This window comes from Gallus gallus, chromosome 14 (genome assembly GCF_016699485.2).
Source record: "Gallus gallus isolate bGalGal1 chromosome 14, bGalGal1.mat.broiler.GRCg7b, whole genome shotgun sequence".
Lineage (NCBI taxonomy): Eukaryota > Metazoa > Chordata > Aves > Galliformes > Phasianidae > Gallus > Gallus gallus.
The window spans coordinates 5229746-5245153 of NC_052545.1; the positions used below are offsets into that span (position 1 = coordinate 5229746).

Genomic DNA, 15408 nt, shown 5'->3' on the forward strand with positions numbered 1-15408 from the left:
TAGAAATGCCCCCTCTCTGTTCCCTTTGGTGCCTTAAACTTCCCTGCTCATTACCTATTAGGGTGGCTAATTGGCAGCAGTGTGGTGATCAATAGGGGAATGGCAGCCTACCAGTGTAACACAACCAAGGGGTGCGACATTCATTCATGAGTAAGTGAGCCACGTTTGCCGGTGGAGTGCTCAGTGGCAGAACTGCTGGCTGAGGCATGCATCGAAACAAACTAACATTGCTGTTGAAGTGCACAGTCTTTCTAAAGCATCTGAACATCTCCATAACCAGCAGCTGTGGTGCAGAGCACAGGCACTTGGCCTCCCTGTACAGAGGCCTGCAGGTGAGACGCTGAGGCAGAGGGAGCAGATACACAGCAGGTCAGAGTCAGTGCATGATGCAGGCAGTTTGGGTGCGTTACTGATCTGATCTCAATGCTCATGCCACTGGTTGAGCAAATGCGTTCCCATCCTCAGGTGAAAAAAATCAATGCTATTTCAAGTGGCTGGATTAAAGCAGTAGTAGAGGTGGGGTTTGTTTTCTCAGCATGGATTCTGGAGAAAGCAGTGAGGTCTCTGGTTTTCTGTGAGGGCTTTTTGGGTGGGGGATGGAAGTCAGAGGGGTAGCCAAGCTGAAGGGAACCAGTTTTGACTGATGTATCACCTGGGAGACCTTGGTCTGACTGGTATTGTGTTGGGTGGTGGTGTTTTATATTTTTTTTTCCTCTTTTTTTTTTTTTTTAAATAGATCTTCACCAGCAAGTCGAGCACTAAATGTAGTGATATTCTCTGAGGTGAATTTGGGTACTTAAATATCTTGACCTGAATAGAGGTATAAAAATAGAAGCCTTCTGCAGCTAGATGCTTCTGCTGATCTTCCTGCTGAAGGACAAGAGACCAAAATGTGTGCATCCAGCAGGGAAAGTCTCCTGTTCTCACTGTCCTATTGCAGCATGGCCTTGGCCCTGGCTTCAGTGGCCAGAAGATGCTTTCTAATGTCTGTGCTCCCGACATGGTTGGGTACTGGAAATGTATGATCACAGACCTTGAGTACAAGGGATGCTCCGGAGCCATCCTGCACCAGCTTTACTGCTCAGTGCCATCTACCAGTGCTGCTGGGGAAGTGCTGGAGGGAGGGAGTCCTGGCTTAATGTTGCCAGGCCCAGGTGGGCCATCCTGAGGCTGCTTTGTGCGGGGCTGAAACGCTGCCAGGGATAGGGCTGGGCAGGGTTGGAGCTGAAACTCTTGACTTTCTTTCAATCTGTTTTGTACCTCAGGAGGCTCCTGCTCCATAACCAGTGCTGCTGCAGGGAAGCACGTGTCAGCTTGAATCTGTCTGCAAGGCTCTCGTTTTCAGATGGAGATAATTTCTAGCTGCTGTATTCGTGCTGCTGCAAAACAGTCTCAGCAACCTGAGGACTGAGGCAGCTGGCACCACAACATGGAGCAGTTCTCCATGGGGGCATGACTCGGCTGTCCTTCATACAGTGCTATTAGCTAATTGTTTCTAGAGATCTCTCACATCCTCCTCGGAGCTGCCACGAGAGGGCAGGAGCTGATGTTGCTGTTTCTGGTTCTGCTAGAGCTACAAATACGTTTCTTTTCCTGGCAGGTTTTATAATCTCAAGAGAGATTCAGACTGCATCCTTTGCTGCTTCCTTCCAGGGCAGCTTCCACCATGGTGGCAGGAAAGCTCTCCCACAACACAAGGACAGTTGGTCTGTCCCTCTCAGCCCTTTCCACAGAGGGATTATTTCCACATGAAGTTTGATCTGTCCACTGCTCTGTGTGGAGCTGCAAGAACCTCCATCCTCACTGTTGTTTTTGGTATTGTCTGCCTGGCAGGAACACGGGGGGGGGGACACTGTATTGGGATCTGCATACTAAAAATCCCCCAAGTGCACTGTCATTGCAGTGGTAGATTCCAACAGCCGCTATGCTAACGCTCGCATCCCCACCACCTGCAGGGTAGCTGGACACAAGTTCCAAATAAGCAGGAAAAACTCTTTATGTGGAATTAAGAGGTTAATGGCCAATTTCACTGTCTGGGAGAGATTTAAGTGGAACAAAGCAAAGGCTGCGGTGCCAGCTGACAGCTTTGTACCATCTGTGTTACAAACGGCTGGGAACTTCAGTCCAGGGTTGGAGAAGGGAGAACGATTAAGTAGTAAATGAGGAGGGTGGGAACAGCTGCCTGGAGCTTTTTTTTTTTTTTCCCTGGGTTTTGGCTGTTCTCAAAGCATGGGTTCTTTAACCTTTCATATATTAACAGCAACTGCAGTAAACACTTACAGATCATAAATCCCTTCCTTATTAATGTCAGCCACAGCATCGTGTCTCTGTTCTTTTGTCATGAGAGCAGAGAATCTCTCCAGTGTGAAACAGCTGCAAACCCTCTGCCATGCCTGAGTACCAGAGACTTTAAACTGAGACAGTTGTCCAGAAGATCATAAAGGCAGCAGCAAGCCTGTCTCTGGGAGAACATGTTTATTAGATAGATCAACAGTCGCCTTTCTGAAGAAACAGATGGCATTGAACTTGGGAGGCTGTTATTGAAAACATCACCCCCACACGTGCCACTGCATAAGGAGCAGACTGTGTCAGGCTGGAGAGTTCCTACAGCAAAGTGTCCATGCACTAAACATGTTTTAAGATCTTTCAGAAGATGTTTGAGGTTCTTAACCAACATGCTCAGAATGCTAATGAATCAAAAGAAAGGAAAAAATAAGAGAGAGTAGGCAAAATGCCTTAATAACACATAGCGGTGTGGGATCAGCTTGGAGCCGTGTGGCCTTCGAGCACTGCTTTTCACTCTGGCTCCCTTTATTCACTTTTTTAACCACCTTTCTGAAGGTCCCTGCTCCTTAGCTGCGAACAGGGAAGGTGCACACACATTGGTTTTGATCAGGCTGTGTGGTAAGCACATATCAACCAGGTAGCAGGTGGTAGCATACTGTAAAGCTGTATGCAGGTGAATTCACTGCAGGCCCCTGGACATGGAGTTTAGATTTCATCTGGTATCAACTGTCTTTTTTCATGAGTAGAATCTCTGTTGTGCAGTTGAGCTCTGATTGGAAGGGGGGCAGGTAACTGTGCTCCAGGGAAGAGATATTTAAGCAGTGGGAGCTGTTAATGTTTGTGTGTTCCAGCTCTTTCACATACAGATATTTATTCTGCTACTGGCAATAGCTGCCTTCCAGAACACTTTTTAAAAGGAAACAAAATCTCTCCCATGTCTTCTGAGCCAGCAGGAAATACTTACTAATATTGATTCCTATGTGACTCAGCTGAAAGATTACAACAGTTGCCAAAACAACTGGTGGATCCCTTTACTGGAAGTGTAAAACCAACAAAAACGCACCAGGATAAAAGCAAAGAGATGATAAAGATCTGCAGTCACCTTTGGAGAAGTATTTCTCAATGTTACAAGAGATGCAGGCGCTCACAGTAACATCCCAGTGCTCGTGTTATCATTTTAGAAACTAGATTTATTTGGTGACACTGCACAGTGTGAAATAACCACATCTAATTGGCTGCTTTACTCAGAATCTGTTCTGGAGGCTCTGCAGCTCAACACTGCATATCTTTATTCCTACAGTTTCAAGGCCATGGTAATTCACTTACAGGGTGGTATCAGTGTAAGCCCTTCTCCCACTTTTCTCCTAATACATGCATTCAGAACCACATGAGGTTACAGGTCCACGTGTAAATAGGAAGATGACTAAGCAATTAGTCATTTTACCACTGCATATACTTTTATGCTTTTCTAATACATAAAACTGATACCTTGGATGATTCAGGACTTAGAAACAGCCATGCTGGCACAAACAAACAAAAACCCTAGGCCGCAGGAAAGACAGAAACAAAAACATTTAGACAGTGGGGTTTGTTCAGCCCACAGGAAGAGCACTAACAGTAGCTTGTAAGAGGATTCAGTGAAAGGCTGTGATAAGATGTCAGAGAAGAAGCTGTTCAGACTGAGGACCAGCTTTGTGTCCTCACACTGAAGGCATCTGAGAATAGCTTCAGAGCTTCTGTCACATACTGGAATGCTATAATGTGATGGAAAGTACAGCAATAATAGCAGGGTGGCAAAATCTTTGGTTGCAGCAAATGAGAACAAGCTCAAATGCAGCAGCCACAGGTGCAGAAATGAAGGGAAAAAAAAAAGCTGCTTACCTTTGGAAGGCCTCAGGCAGGCAGGGATCTCCAACAAGACACCTTCACTTCCACTGCCAACCCTTAAATGAGGTCTGGGAAGGGATGGATCCTGGCTCCACCCCTTCCACTCAGGTGTATTGCATGCACCTGAGCTTGGCCCTGCCTTCCCCCCCCCATGCTCTGTCATTCATTCAAGCCATGACTTAGTGTTTCTGTTACACTCCATCCCTTCATAGCATGAACCATTGACTGAGCAGGTTGAAGATAAGCCCTTTCCATTATAGCAACCCAGTACACCACGACACTTTGTACAATTTGCCCATCACGGTGTAGGCTGACAAAATACAAGACGACTGATGATTGGTTCTTGATTGAAGTTCATGTTCTTCTATGGGCCAGTCCTCAATGGTTCTGGAGGCACACAGTTGTTTGGACCAGGGATGGTTCGGCTCTCATTCCATCAAACTCTTGGTAGCCCACCTGCAGGTGTCACACTGATCTTACAGTGACCCTCGAGCATCTTGATGTCATGTTGCTCCTCCTGGTGATCCTGTGGACTCAAAGAGACTCATGAAGAATAGCACAGATGTTTCAGAAGTATCAGAAGGGGTAGGTTCATCTTCCATGGCAAGATACAGGTAGCGTTCCTGTCCTGTGTCGACACTTTGGCATGTCCTGGCTGTCTGTATCATACCCTTTGCCCTGACAACTGAGGCTGCAGAACTGTATCAGGGACCAAAGGGGGGACCCTGATTTGCTGCAGGGACATGATTAAGGTCTCCTCGGTGATGAAGATCAGCATTGACTGGCGTTTGCAGGCCATGTACCTATTACCAGGAGGACTACTGATTCCCCAATCTCCAGTAATCTCCCCCAGGTGCAAGTAAGCCACACCACTTTGGTCCTACTTGCACTTTCCAAGGCCATTCTATTTTATGGGTACCATGTTCTAGATTGTCAGGGGCAGGGAGCAGAAGATTATTTTCATTGCCCATTTGGGGTCTTACCTCACTATCAGTGCCCGTAATTTGGATCCTAAGCAGGGAGGCCCACATTGCCTGTAGCATCTTCAGGGCACTGGGTCCTGCCGTCTCTAGGCCTTTCATTCAGGTCCTGTATGGTTTCAAAGAGTCTTTTTGTTCACCCTTGCAGGGACTGAGAGTCTGTCTTCAGGACCGCCTTAAGAATATTGCTATAGCATTCAAGTCTGGCCCCATCAGGTTATACAGTAGGTGAAATTGCCATTCAATGTTGTTTTCTTCTGCCCAGCACTGTACCACTGTGCCAATAAAATGAGTCCCGTGGTTGCTCTTGATGACATGAGGTGTCCTGTAGGCAGCGTCAGCTTGGTGAGTGCCTTGATGGTATACACCTGGTTTGCTCTTGGTGCTGGATAGGCCTGCATTAGCCCACTTGCTTTGCTGATGCAGGTCAGGACATACCTCCTCCCTTCAGATCAAGGGAGGGACACCAGTATGCCTTACTGGTTGGGAGGGGCTTGTTGTAGTATGAGGTCCCTCATTCCTGCTGAAAATTTAACCAGGTCTGGACTCTTGAATGCATCGTGGGTCTTATTTTCAGAGGGGAAAAGCTCTATTTGAAAGTGAGGCAGTTCGCTCCATCAAAGATGTAATTTTATTCTCCCGTTGTGTAGTACAGCCTTCTAAGAGCTTGTTTTCATCTTCCAATCCTTCCTCAGAGGAATGATTTGCATTAATAGTTAGTAGCAGCAGCCATGCTACGGCAGATGCTGCTACTACTCTTCTCTTGGTCAAAAAATTTTATCCTAGCTTATTTAAAAAGTCAGTCATTTTTGAAGGGGATTTAATAATAGCACCATCATCCCATCAAAGCCCCCATTCCTCAGTAATCCGTGGGAAACCCAGGAATCCTGGAGTTTCCCCTGGGAGTTCCTCTTTTGATATATTAGTGGCCCCAGTGACCATCCAATGCTGTTTTTAGGTAATCTAAATAAGTATCTGCCTGGTTCACCAAGCATAACACTATAATATGACAGAAAGTACAGTGATAACAGCTGAGTGGCAAAGTCTTTGGCTGCAGCAAACAAAGACAAACCCAAATAGAGCAGCAGAGGATACAGAAACAAAGGAAAAAAAGCTGCTTACCATTGGAAAGCCTCAGGTAGGCAGCAATCTCCAGCAGGATACCTTTGCTTCCACTGCCAACCCTTAAATGAGGTCTGGGAAGGGGCAGATCCTGGCTCCACCCCTTCCGGTCACTCAGGAACATTGCATACACCTGAGCTCCCTTGGGTTGGCCCTGCCTTCCCACCAGGTGCTCAATCACTGTTTCAGGCTATGACTTAGCATTTCTGCTACACACACCGATAATAAATTACATGATTTGGGTCATTCATTTGGGTTATGCAGTGGGAAAACCTAGTTACAGCAAACATGAACGTTATCTGTATAAACAAACACCTTCCTCGCACTCTATTCTCTCTTCTTTGAACCCATACTATCACAGCAGTGTATGATCTGAATAATTATGTTGGCGGAAGGCTGTTAAAAATGTTGCAGCTTAGAACCTTGGCTAGCTCAAGTGTGAAACATCAAAATCTGCTGGCCTGCAGGGACCAAATTAAGCAGATGTGGTCCTTTCTGCTACTCCTGACTGTCCTGCACAGCACAGTGCCTCTGGTAACCAGTGTGACTTGAAGCTAAATACAGTACACACAGTTGATTTGCTGAGACTGTAATTTCATTTCAAATCCTTCTCTTAAGGCTTATTTTTTTAGCCAATCGCTGCACATGAAATTCTGTTTGTTCTATCAGAAGTTAAAAGCATGCAGCAGGCTTATATTTAACACCACAATCTCTTTAACACTTGTAAAATAAACTGCTGTCCTTTTTTTCCCTCCTGCAGCTTGATGCAGAAATAGAATCTGGAAATGAAAGAGCCATGATCTTGTTCTTCAATACAAAAGCCCAGGTTGCTGCACTAAAAACGTGGAAGGGTTTGTTTCTACAGTGCACGAACTATTTTATTTTATTTAGTTGCACAAACTAAGTACTACGTGGGATTATAAAGGTGCCTGCTGTGGCTTTTGCAGAGAGAAGTGTGTGGCACAGAGAAAAGCCTGTGTGTCTCACTGGAACATTTCCATACTGCCTTCTTTTTTGGAAGGTGTAATAATTTCAATAATTTCCCATTTCTACCATAAAATTATTAGTAAAAAAGAACTGGGATTGCACTGATGTTTTAAACAAAGGAAAATTAGTACAACCACAAACCTTCCTATTCTTGAAGTATAAAAAGAGTGTAAAAAAGGCTGTTACAAAAATACTTTGTGGGTCTTCCTTTGAGATAGTCCGATACTGTGCATAAAAATGCTAAACAGATCTGACAGCGTTAATGTATATGATTTTTCAACCTGTATCCTTCTGGAAGAATAATATTCTAGGTAATTACTCCAAAGCATTATGGGTTAGTGTTTTGTTTTTAGAATGAAGGTCTCAGGTAAAATGTTCTCACTGGAGTCAGATACTCATTTTCCATTTGAAGGAAAAAAAACCCAGCAATCCCCGGTGCTTAACTTCTGTGTGTACCTTTGACCGTCTCACTTCTGAGTTCAATACTTATGAATCCTTTCTGTAGCGGGCACCAGAGAGGGGTTCTGCATGTCGCTTGGGCTCACATCATAGCCCAGCTTCTTCATATCTTTAGTCACGACGTTGAAGGAAATGGTGACAAAGCCTTGAGATCGTACCCTCGTTACTAGAAGAAAGAAGACATGAATAACACTGGTTATTCACAGAGCAAATTATGAGTCATTGTTGAACTCAATAACAGGGCAGGACTGCTTTTCCCAGAGGACAAGCAGATGGCCAAGCTGTGGCCTGCTGTCATGCAAGGGTTACAGCAGGAGCTCCTGCAGAATTACCTTCTCTTCCTTCTCCCCGTGCTACCACTTTTGGATCAGTAAATTCTGGTCGTCTCCCCGTGAACCAACTTGGAGAAGAGAACAGAAAATACATAACTGGACACCATTGGTAAAAGAATTCAGGTACTTTAAAAATAAGCAGTCTGAAATTCTTACCTTGTAAACTTTTGCAGCTTGGATGTGGACTCCGGAACAAACATAGCAATGGTTCTTTTATGCCTAAAACAATTCAGACACATCAGAGCACCGAACAAAGAAAAAAATACTTTTGTGCAAAGTGTTTGCTTGCATAGGAAGAGCACAACTGAGTCAGTATCCAGGGACGAGAATGAAAGCTTAGCATGTGCTGAGAGTAATGGGGGGAGAGCTAATGTACTGCTCGTCATCTGTGGGCTGCCTTCAGGCAGTTCTAGCTTTAAGGAGTACCAAAATCCTAAAGGACTGCCTAGAATTACTGGATAACATGGGACCACTGCCAGAAATTCTGTGTCCCTTCTGCCAAACAAACAAGACATGATAAGCAGATCCAGGGATGCTTTGGTCTCTGAAATGACTCCGTACCTTGGAAATGAATCTCTGTTTCAGCCCTGAAAGATGACAGGGCTGTCAGCTCACCTTCCTGGTGTGAAGGGGATGTGAACAGCTCCATAACCCCTGACCACATCATTCCCAAAGAAGTCGGGTCCGTAGACGCTCACTACGATCTGCGGCCCTGCAAAAGATGCGGCTGTGAGGGAGGCCCCTCCTCACCCCCAGCCCGGCTCCCACCCCGCAGCACCCACAGCCGGCCGGGTTGGTGCTCTTGAAGGTAATCTCGATGGGGAAGTTCCAGACGAAGGTGGTGGGCGCGACGTCGCTCCTGGAGGTGATCTGGGAGATGCCCTCCTCCAGGCCCTGCGGGGAGAAAGCGGCGTGAGCCCGGCCCTGCGCTCGGCGTGCTGCCGGGGGCACAAAACGGGGCCTCACCGCTGCGGGAACCCAGTCCTGGCCGTAGACGAAGCAGAACTTGCAGTAGAGGTCGTCAAACCCGGGGAACTGCAGGAGAGAGGCTGCGTTAGCGGGGCCGGGCGCGGCCCACCCGTCACGGACCGGAGCTGAGCCGGGGCTGCATTACGGGGCCGAGCACGGAGCAATGCCGGGCTGAGCCGCGCTGCTCACCGCTCCGGGTCCCGTCCCGCCCCGCTCCGCCCCGCCGCTCACCTGCCCGCTCTCGATCTGCCCGTTGACGGCCACCATGAAGACGCTGGGGCTGCTGGCGGCAGCCATGTTGCCGGGGGGCGTTGCCATGGGGACGGACGGAGCGGCGGAAGGGACAAACTTCATCGGGACGCGGAGCTCCGCGGAGCGGCGGGGCGGGGTCTCGGAGACCTCCCCTCGAAGCCGTTCCTCCTGCTGCATCAGGCACGGGGAAACGGCCGCTAGGTGCTGCTGCTGGGCAAGGAGCCCGAGCCTGGGGTGTCCGGGGATGGGAAGGGGGAACACCGCGGGTCGGGGGTGTCTGAGGCGCCCACGTGGCTGTGGTGTTGTCCCCGCGGGTCACAGACCCGCCCTGGGTGCCGCTTTGTCCCCACAGACGTAGTTTCCATCAGTATTCGTTCTCACGGACGCTCCCGACCAGCCGCCCATAGCCGCAAGCGGAGCCATTTCATTAACGCTCCTTTTGTGGCCGTTCGCGTTGGCTGCCGGCTACGTGGGCTGCGGCTCAGAGCGTTCTGGGCAGCCGCGAATGGTTACGAACGGCCCCCTGGAGCAGAAAAGAGCGGCGAGAAGCAGAACTGTCAGCGCTGTGGTGCTCTGCGCCAACGTTCCGTTGGGTAATTAATTGGTGGGGTTGGGGTCCGGCTGTGACAGCAGCCGCAGAGCATTGCTGTGAGATGCACGGATTCCTATTCGGAGTTAATTTGCATTGGAACGTGTTTCCGTGTGTGAGACCTTCCCCTCTACCCCCCCCTTTTTTTTGATTAATGAGGAAAATTAATTAGGGCCTCCATCCGAGCCGTGGAATAAATTACTGTGCCAGCAGGAACGGGAGAGGGCGAGGAGGAGGACTGAGCTGCGCTCAGTGCTGGAGGGGCAGGAAGGGCGGGCAGCTCTGGGGATGGCAATGGGGGAAGGTTCGGTCCGGTGGGATGCAGCAACATTCCTAATGAAGGAGCCAGGAAGAAGCGATGGCCCCGGCCGTTAAAACACAGCCCTGGATTTAAAGCTTAATTGCAAAGGTTGAGTGGATAAAGTCAATTTGATTATTCAACCTAAGAAGGGCTGTGCAGATATCAAATAGTTATTGGTATCAGTGCCACCTGCGTGATCTCGCAGCGCCGACTGATTAAGGGCTGCCTGTGATTGCATATGGGGTGGCTTCATATCTCATGCTGCTCTCATGCCTTTATTCTCTTCTCAGTCTGACCGCTTCGGGTCGATGCCATCCGAGATTCAGCCTCAAGGTCCTCTCCTGCTCCCCTCCCCGAGGTCCCCGCAGGCTGCACTTTGGCCAAATGGAAATTAAAAATGCAAAAGAGCAATCGATCCATTCAAATGGTTACGACTCGCATCCATCCGGTGCTTTTCACTTCCCATCCTCAGCATCGCCACCCTTTGCAGGCGGCCTGGTGGAAACGGCTCAGTGCTGTGGAGGCTCAGTGAGAAGGCAGAGCGGCACTGAGCTCCTCTCTGTTGGATATGGCCACGTCTGTCACTGTTGCTGAGGCCGCAGCTCGGCGCTCGCGGATGTCTTTTCCCCCCATAGGAACTGCTGCAGTTCTGGTGCTGCCCCGGCTCCAAGCACTCTCCTCATGCCGTCCTGCTGCAGGAGCCGAGCTCACCCATGCACTCGAGAGGGGAATCGAATGCTTGGTGTCTTCCCACAGCCAGAAATGAGGTCTGCGGTTGGCCAGAGCCACCAGTGAGGTGCTTCAGCATGGGGCTGTCCCGGTGGGGTTCCAGCAAAGCCCTCCTGCTGGCTCTGCTGGCACTGCCTCAGTGCCTGCTCAGCTCCCAGCCATCGCAGCACGCCGAGGCCAGTTGTTCCCATACTCACATCTGTCCTTCCGGATATTTCATCCCCTTGGGAAAAGGAGAGCCAGGAAGACATGGGGCAGGTTCCCATTGTAGCATTGGCCAGAGGGACGCTGGGGATGCAGCATCCCTGAGCACGGAGCAGAGGAGCTGCGCTCAGCACACAGGTGATTCCCAGAGCATCCCAACGCCAACACTTCCAGAGCCACCCATACGGGCAGAGAGCCGTAGAGCAACCCAGAGCTTCACCCTTCTGCTGATTTGGCCTCGTTGTTTTTAATGGCCTTGGAAAGCACACGTTGGCCAAACCCCCTCCACCAGCAGAGGTTCCAGCCTCAAACTGGCTTTTATTCCTCAGCTGGAACCCCCTGGTCGGCAGCAGCGGGCAGCAGACGGCTGCTCTGTCTGCCGGAGATGGGTTTGGATGCAGCTCACAGCCCACTGCAGAGCCTCAACTGGAACTCACAGAGCAGAGCAGCACTTTGTGGGACAGATCTCCATCCCTCGCTGGGTACCCATCAGCCCGGGTCCCCCCCGGGGCTTTGGAGAGTGACAGCAGCACCACGGGACACACAGCATCGCTGTGCTCAGCTCAGGGCTCAGTCCATACCCCTCCTGTCCTCAAAAGGACACAACTGCTGTCCCCACAGCGCTGTTAGGAATTACTTTTATGGTGCTTTTCCACAATCCCCCATTAAACCAACGGGAAGGAATAACTGCAATAATCCTCCCTGGCTGCTGATTGCACGGAGCCACGCGGGGCCCCGGGCTGCTCACAAAGTCAGGCCAGGCTTCCAGTTTATACAGTTTAATACATGTGAAACAAGATACATTTCCTTTTGAGTAATGAATGCATAAATAACAGAAGATATATGTGGATGCATAAATATGAGGCGGCGTGGAACGAACCAAACGAAAACGGTTGCTTTAATTCTTTCTGTTGGTTGTTGGTTGGTTTTCTCTGCGTGCCTTTTTGCTGCTGGTGTGCAGTGCTGGGGCCGACTCACGATGTCAGTGCTCTGTGGTGAAGCTGTCCCGAGCAGAGGGCCCGGCTGGGGAGCAGGGAAGGGGCAGGGAGTGGAGGCTAAGAATGGAAAATCAACCCCAACACTAAATGTGTGTATATTAAAACATACTAAAATGGCGTTGACTTGAACTCAAGAGGCTTTGGAGTGTGGCAGAGGAACCACGTCCATGTGGGTGAGGGTTCGGGGTGGTGTTAGGAACAATTCCTCCTCTGCAATAGCGGCGATGCGCTGGCAGTGCTGCCCGGGGATGGGGACACCGACCCCGCAGGTGTTCAGAGCCGCGGGGATGTGGCACTGAGGGACGTGGTTTGGTGCCATGGTGGGGTGGGGTGGGGGATCTGAGAGGGCTTTCCCAGCCTCACTGGTGCTGATTGCCACCCCGCGGATGGAGGGGGTTACGGCCACCACTGCGATCTCACAGCGTTCCTCCAGGAGAACAGATCCCACCTGCTCACATGGACCAGCACCACCAGCGCCTCGACATACAGGACCAATAACTTACTTCGAACTGCAGGAAACAAAATACATTTCTTAAATAATTTACTATTTATTTTTGTCGTCTTTTTTTTTTCTTTTGGTAATCTCTTCAAATTTAACTTTTCCCCCTTTATTTTTTTTTAGTCTCTGTGTAATGCAGGACACCTTATTTGTGCACGGTGCTTCGGGTTATTGCAGCTTAACCTGGATATCTGTTCAAAGAAGGAAGAAAAAAGAAGATAAAACAAGCGAAAGGACCATCGTACAGACGAGAAGAATGAATAACTTATTATTGCACTGGCTACAATTCAGTAGTGATTTGGTTCCTTCCCGTTGTTAGGACACAACCTCTAAAGTACAAGAGAAAAATGAGAGGGGCGGCGAAAGGAGGAGCTGTGGGCTGATGGTGGGGATGATGAGGGGGGAGGAGAGCAAAGGAAGAGCAGAAACAGTTGGAAAATGACCGGCTGTAATAATCAGTTCCACATAAAACCCAAGGAAACACAACCCGGTCGCGGAGTCACACGTAATGCAAAAAACAGCATCGTTTCCCTATAAAAATATGTGCATTATGAAGGAGAAGAAGAGTTTTTGTGGGTACTTTTTTTTTTTTTTTGTCTTTTTTTTTTTTTTTTTTTGCCTTGTTTTGTATCTCACAAATACATGATTTCTATTTATATAACTGCTGATATACAGACAACGTACAGCTCCCATCCCCGGGGCGCTCCCACGGCGTGTGACGTCTCTAAAAGTGCCTTTTAAAAAGTTGAGCATCTTTTTAAAAACAGAACAACAACAACAACAAAAAAAAACCAACCCCAAAACAACGAAAAAAAAAAACCCCACAACGAAACGACGAGGAGGACCCTCAGCCCCCCTCCGCCACCACCCGGATCAATGTGACCGTGGGCGCAGAGGACCGACAGCCGCCCCCACCGCCTCCACTTTGCCCTTTAGAAAAGCCCCCTCTGAACCCCCGCCCTGAAACCCGGCACCGTCTCATCCTTTTGTTTGGTTTCTTCTTAAATAATAATAATAATAATAATAATAATAATATCTTTTTTTTTTTTTTTAATGTTTTCTTTTTTCTTTTTTTCTTTTTTTTTTGCAAACCTCCACAGCGCTTAAGAAGAAGGGACTGCGAGAAAGGGAAAAACCAGAGCGTGGCCACGCGGCCGCGCAGTCCCTTCGGTGTCCAACCCCATGTCGGTGTCAAGCCCTTGAGACCCCCCGCACCCCCCTCCCAGACAGCTATACGGGCTCGTCGATGTCTTCTTCTGTTGCAACAGTCACCAAGTCCTGCATCCGGACGGGGCTCTTGGCCACGCTGAGCAGCTCTTTGCTTTTCTCGGCGTTGCTCCGTTGAGTTTTTAAGGGCTCCGGCTTTCTCAGTTCGCAGTCCGGTGTGGATCGCCCACTGTCCAGCAGGTCTGAGAGGCTGCTCAGGGAGCCGCCGCCATCCGACTGCTCGAAGGAGAAGCCGGGGATGGCGAGGTGCTGGGCACGGCGCTCTGCTTTGCAGCCCGGCTCCCCCGGCTGCGCCTCCGCCGGCTCCAGGGGCTCTCGGTACGCCGGGAACTCGCAGGACGGGGTCCTGCGGCGCAGCATGCTGTTCTCGGAGGGTTTGGTGCGCGAGGCCGCCCCGCTGTCGTCCTCCATGGGAGGATCTATAGAAATGCAGGGCGGGCTCATCTTCTTCTTCCTCCGGGCTCCGTGGATGTACTCGGACTCTGGCTGGACGTGGGCGGGGGAGCGCGGCTTTTCCTCGGCGCGCTCCTCGAAGCCGCAGTCCCCATCGCGGACGGAGGGGCAGATCTCGATGGAGTGCCGCCTTTGGTCATCCGCCCAGCTGGGCTTGGTGAGGAAGCCCTTTGTATCGATGCTGTAAAACTTCTTCAAGTCCCTCTCCTTGCCGCTGCCTGCCGTCAGGCTGCTTGTGCTGCAATTCTTCAGGGGCACCGGCGACGCGGCCGGCGAGACGAACGGCGACGTGGAGCAGCTCCCGGCCTCCGAGTGCTCCCCCCAGTCTTTGGCTGAGCTGTTGATGTGGCGAACCTCCTCGTCAGCCAGGTCAGAGGGCTCCAGGAGGCAGCCCTGGGGGCTTGGGGGGCTCTCGGTGGGACTGGGGACCCCGCGCTGGCTGCGGGGGTGTTTCCGAGTCAGCGAAGGGTGCCGGTGTGGGGAGGTTGGTGGGGAGCGCGGAGGGGAGCCCGGCAGGGAGGAGGCTGCAGGGTGGAGAGGGCTGGGAGTGAGGGTGCGCTGAGGGTGCTTTGGTGATGGTGGCATCTCTCCACGCTCTGCTTGCAGGTTGTCCTTGGGGTCTGGAGGGTGTCCGTCCACCGAGTCTGTCCGAACGGCCTCCTGGAATCAGAGAATCGTGAAGGTTGGAAAAGATCTCTAAGCTCACCAAGTTCAACCCCAACCCACCCCCAACGTGACAGAAAATCACATCCCTCGGTGCCACATCGCTACGGTTCTTGAACACCTTCAGGGACGGGGACTGCACCACCTCCCCGGGCAGCCTGTGTCAAAGCATCACCACTCTTTCAGAGAAGAAGTTGTTTCTAATACTCAACCTGAACCTGCACTGGAAGGGGAGGAGTGAGATGGAGATGAGAAGAGCCTGGGGTCTGCCGGTGGCATGGCATGTGGCAGAGAAGTTGGTGGGTGTACGCATCCCTCACTGTGCTGTTGTGCCAGCTCCCATCAGACCACGGCTGTACAAGAGCACATTGTGCAACCAGCACATGGCAGGAGATGGAGCTAGATGGGTGTTAAGGTCTGTTCCAACCCAACTATTCTATGGTTCTGTGATTTTATGTCAACAGAACCAGA

The 15408-nt window shown here is 50.2% G+C and overlaps 2 protein-coding genes and 1 long non-coding RNA gene across 5 annotated transcripts in view; 1 reads left to right on the top strand and 2 right to left on the bottom strand.

Annotated features, from left to right (window-relative positions):
- Positions 1 to 3508: 3508 nt before the first annotated feature.
- Positions 3509 to 9402, bottom strand: B9D1 (B9 domain containing 1). 2 transcript variants are annotated; one of them, XR_001469067.3, is made up of 8 exons: positions 9254 to 9402; positions 9020 to 9088; positions 8836 to 8947; positions 8669 to 8765; positions 8210 to 8272; positions 8054 to 8121; positions 5157 to 7887; positions 3509 to 4699 (listed from the first exon to the last, which is right to left on the bottom strand). XR_001469067.3 is itself a non-coding variant. In XM_414829.6 (7 exons), the coding sequence occupies exons 1-7, from the start codon at positions 9374 to 9376 to the stop codon at positions 7742 to 7744; spliced, it is 678 nt and encodes a 225-aa protein (XP_414829.5). In that variant the 5' UTR covers positions 9377 to 9402; the 3' UTR covers positions 3509 to 7741. The 2 variants fall into 2 exon arrangements, 1 of the variants encoding a protein (XP_414829.5); XM_414829.6 differs by having other exon boundaries at positions 3509 to 7887.
- A 241-nt stretch (positions 9403 to 9643) lies between these two features.
- Positions 9644 to 10589, top strand: LOC107054611. Its single transcript, XR_001469068.4, has 2 exons — positions 9644 to 9867; positions 10455 to 10589. It is a non-coding gene; the product is annotated as an uncharacterized LOC107054611 (long non-coding RNA).
- A 2249-nt stretch (positions 10590 to 12838) lies between these two features.
- CACNA1H (calcium voltage-gated channel subunit alpha1 H) overlaps positions 12839 to 15408 on the bottom strand; it is a 201603-nt gene continuing 199033 nt past the window's right edge. For both annotated transcript variants that reach the window (XM_040647566.2, XM_015294424.4), the window contains exon 35: positions 12839 to 14934. In XM_040647566.2, coding sequence (XP_040503500.1) covers positions 13825 to 14934 — 1110 coding nt within the window. In that variant the 3' untranslated portion in view covers positions 12839 to 13824. The remainder of the gene's footprint in view (positions 14935 to 15408) is intronic.

Bases quoted from the DNA above. Each gene is read 5' to 3' on its own strand.
- B9D1 (XM_414829.6), bottom strand. From the start codon at position 9,376: ATGAAGTTTGTCCCTTCCGCCGCTCCGTCCGTCCCCATGGCAACGCCC. The intron at 8,122-8,209 runs GTAAGAATTTCA...CTCTTCTCCAAG, and splicing joins AAGCTGCAAAAGTTTACAAG to TTGGTTCACGGGGAGACGAC. The intron at 7,888-8,053 runs GTAATTCTGCAG...TCTTTCTTCTAG, and splicing joins ACGGGGAGAAGGAAGAGAAG to TAACGAGGGTACGATCTCAA.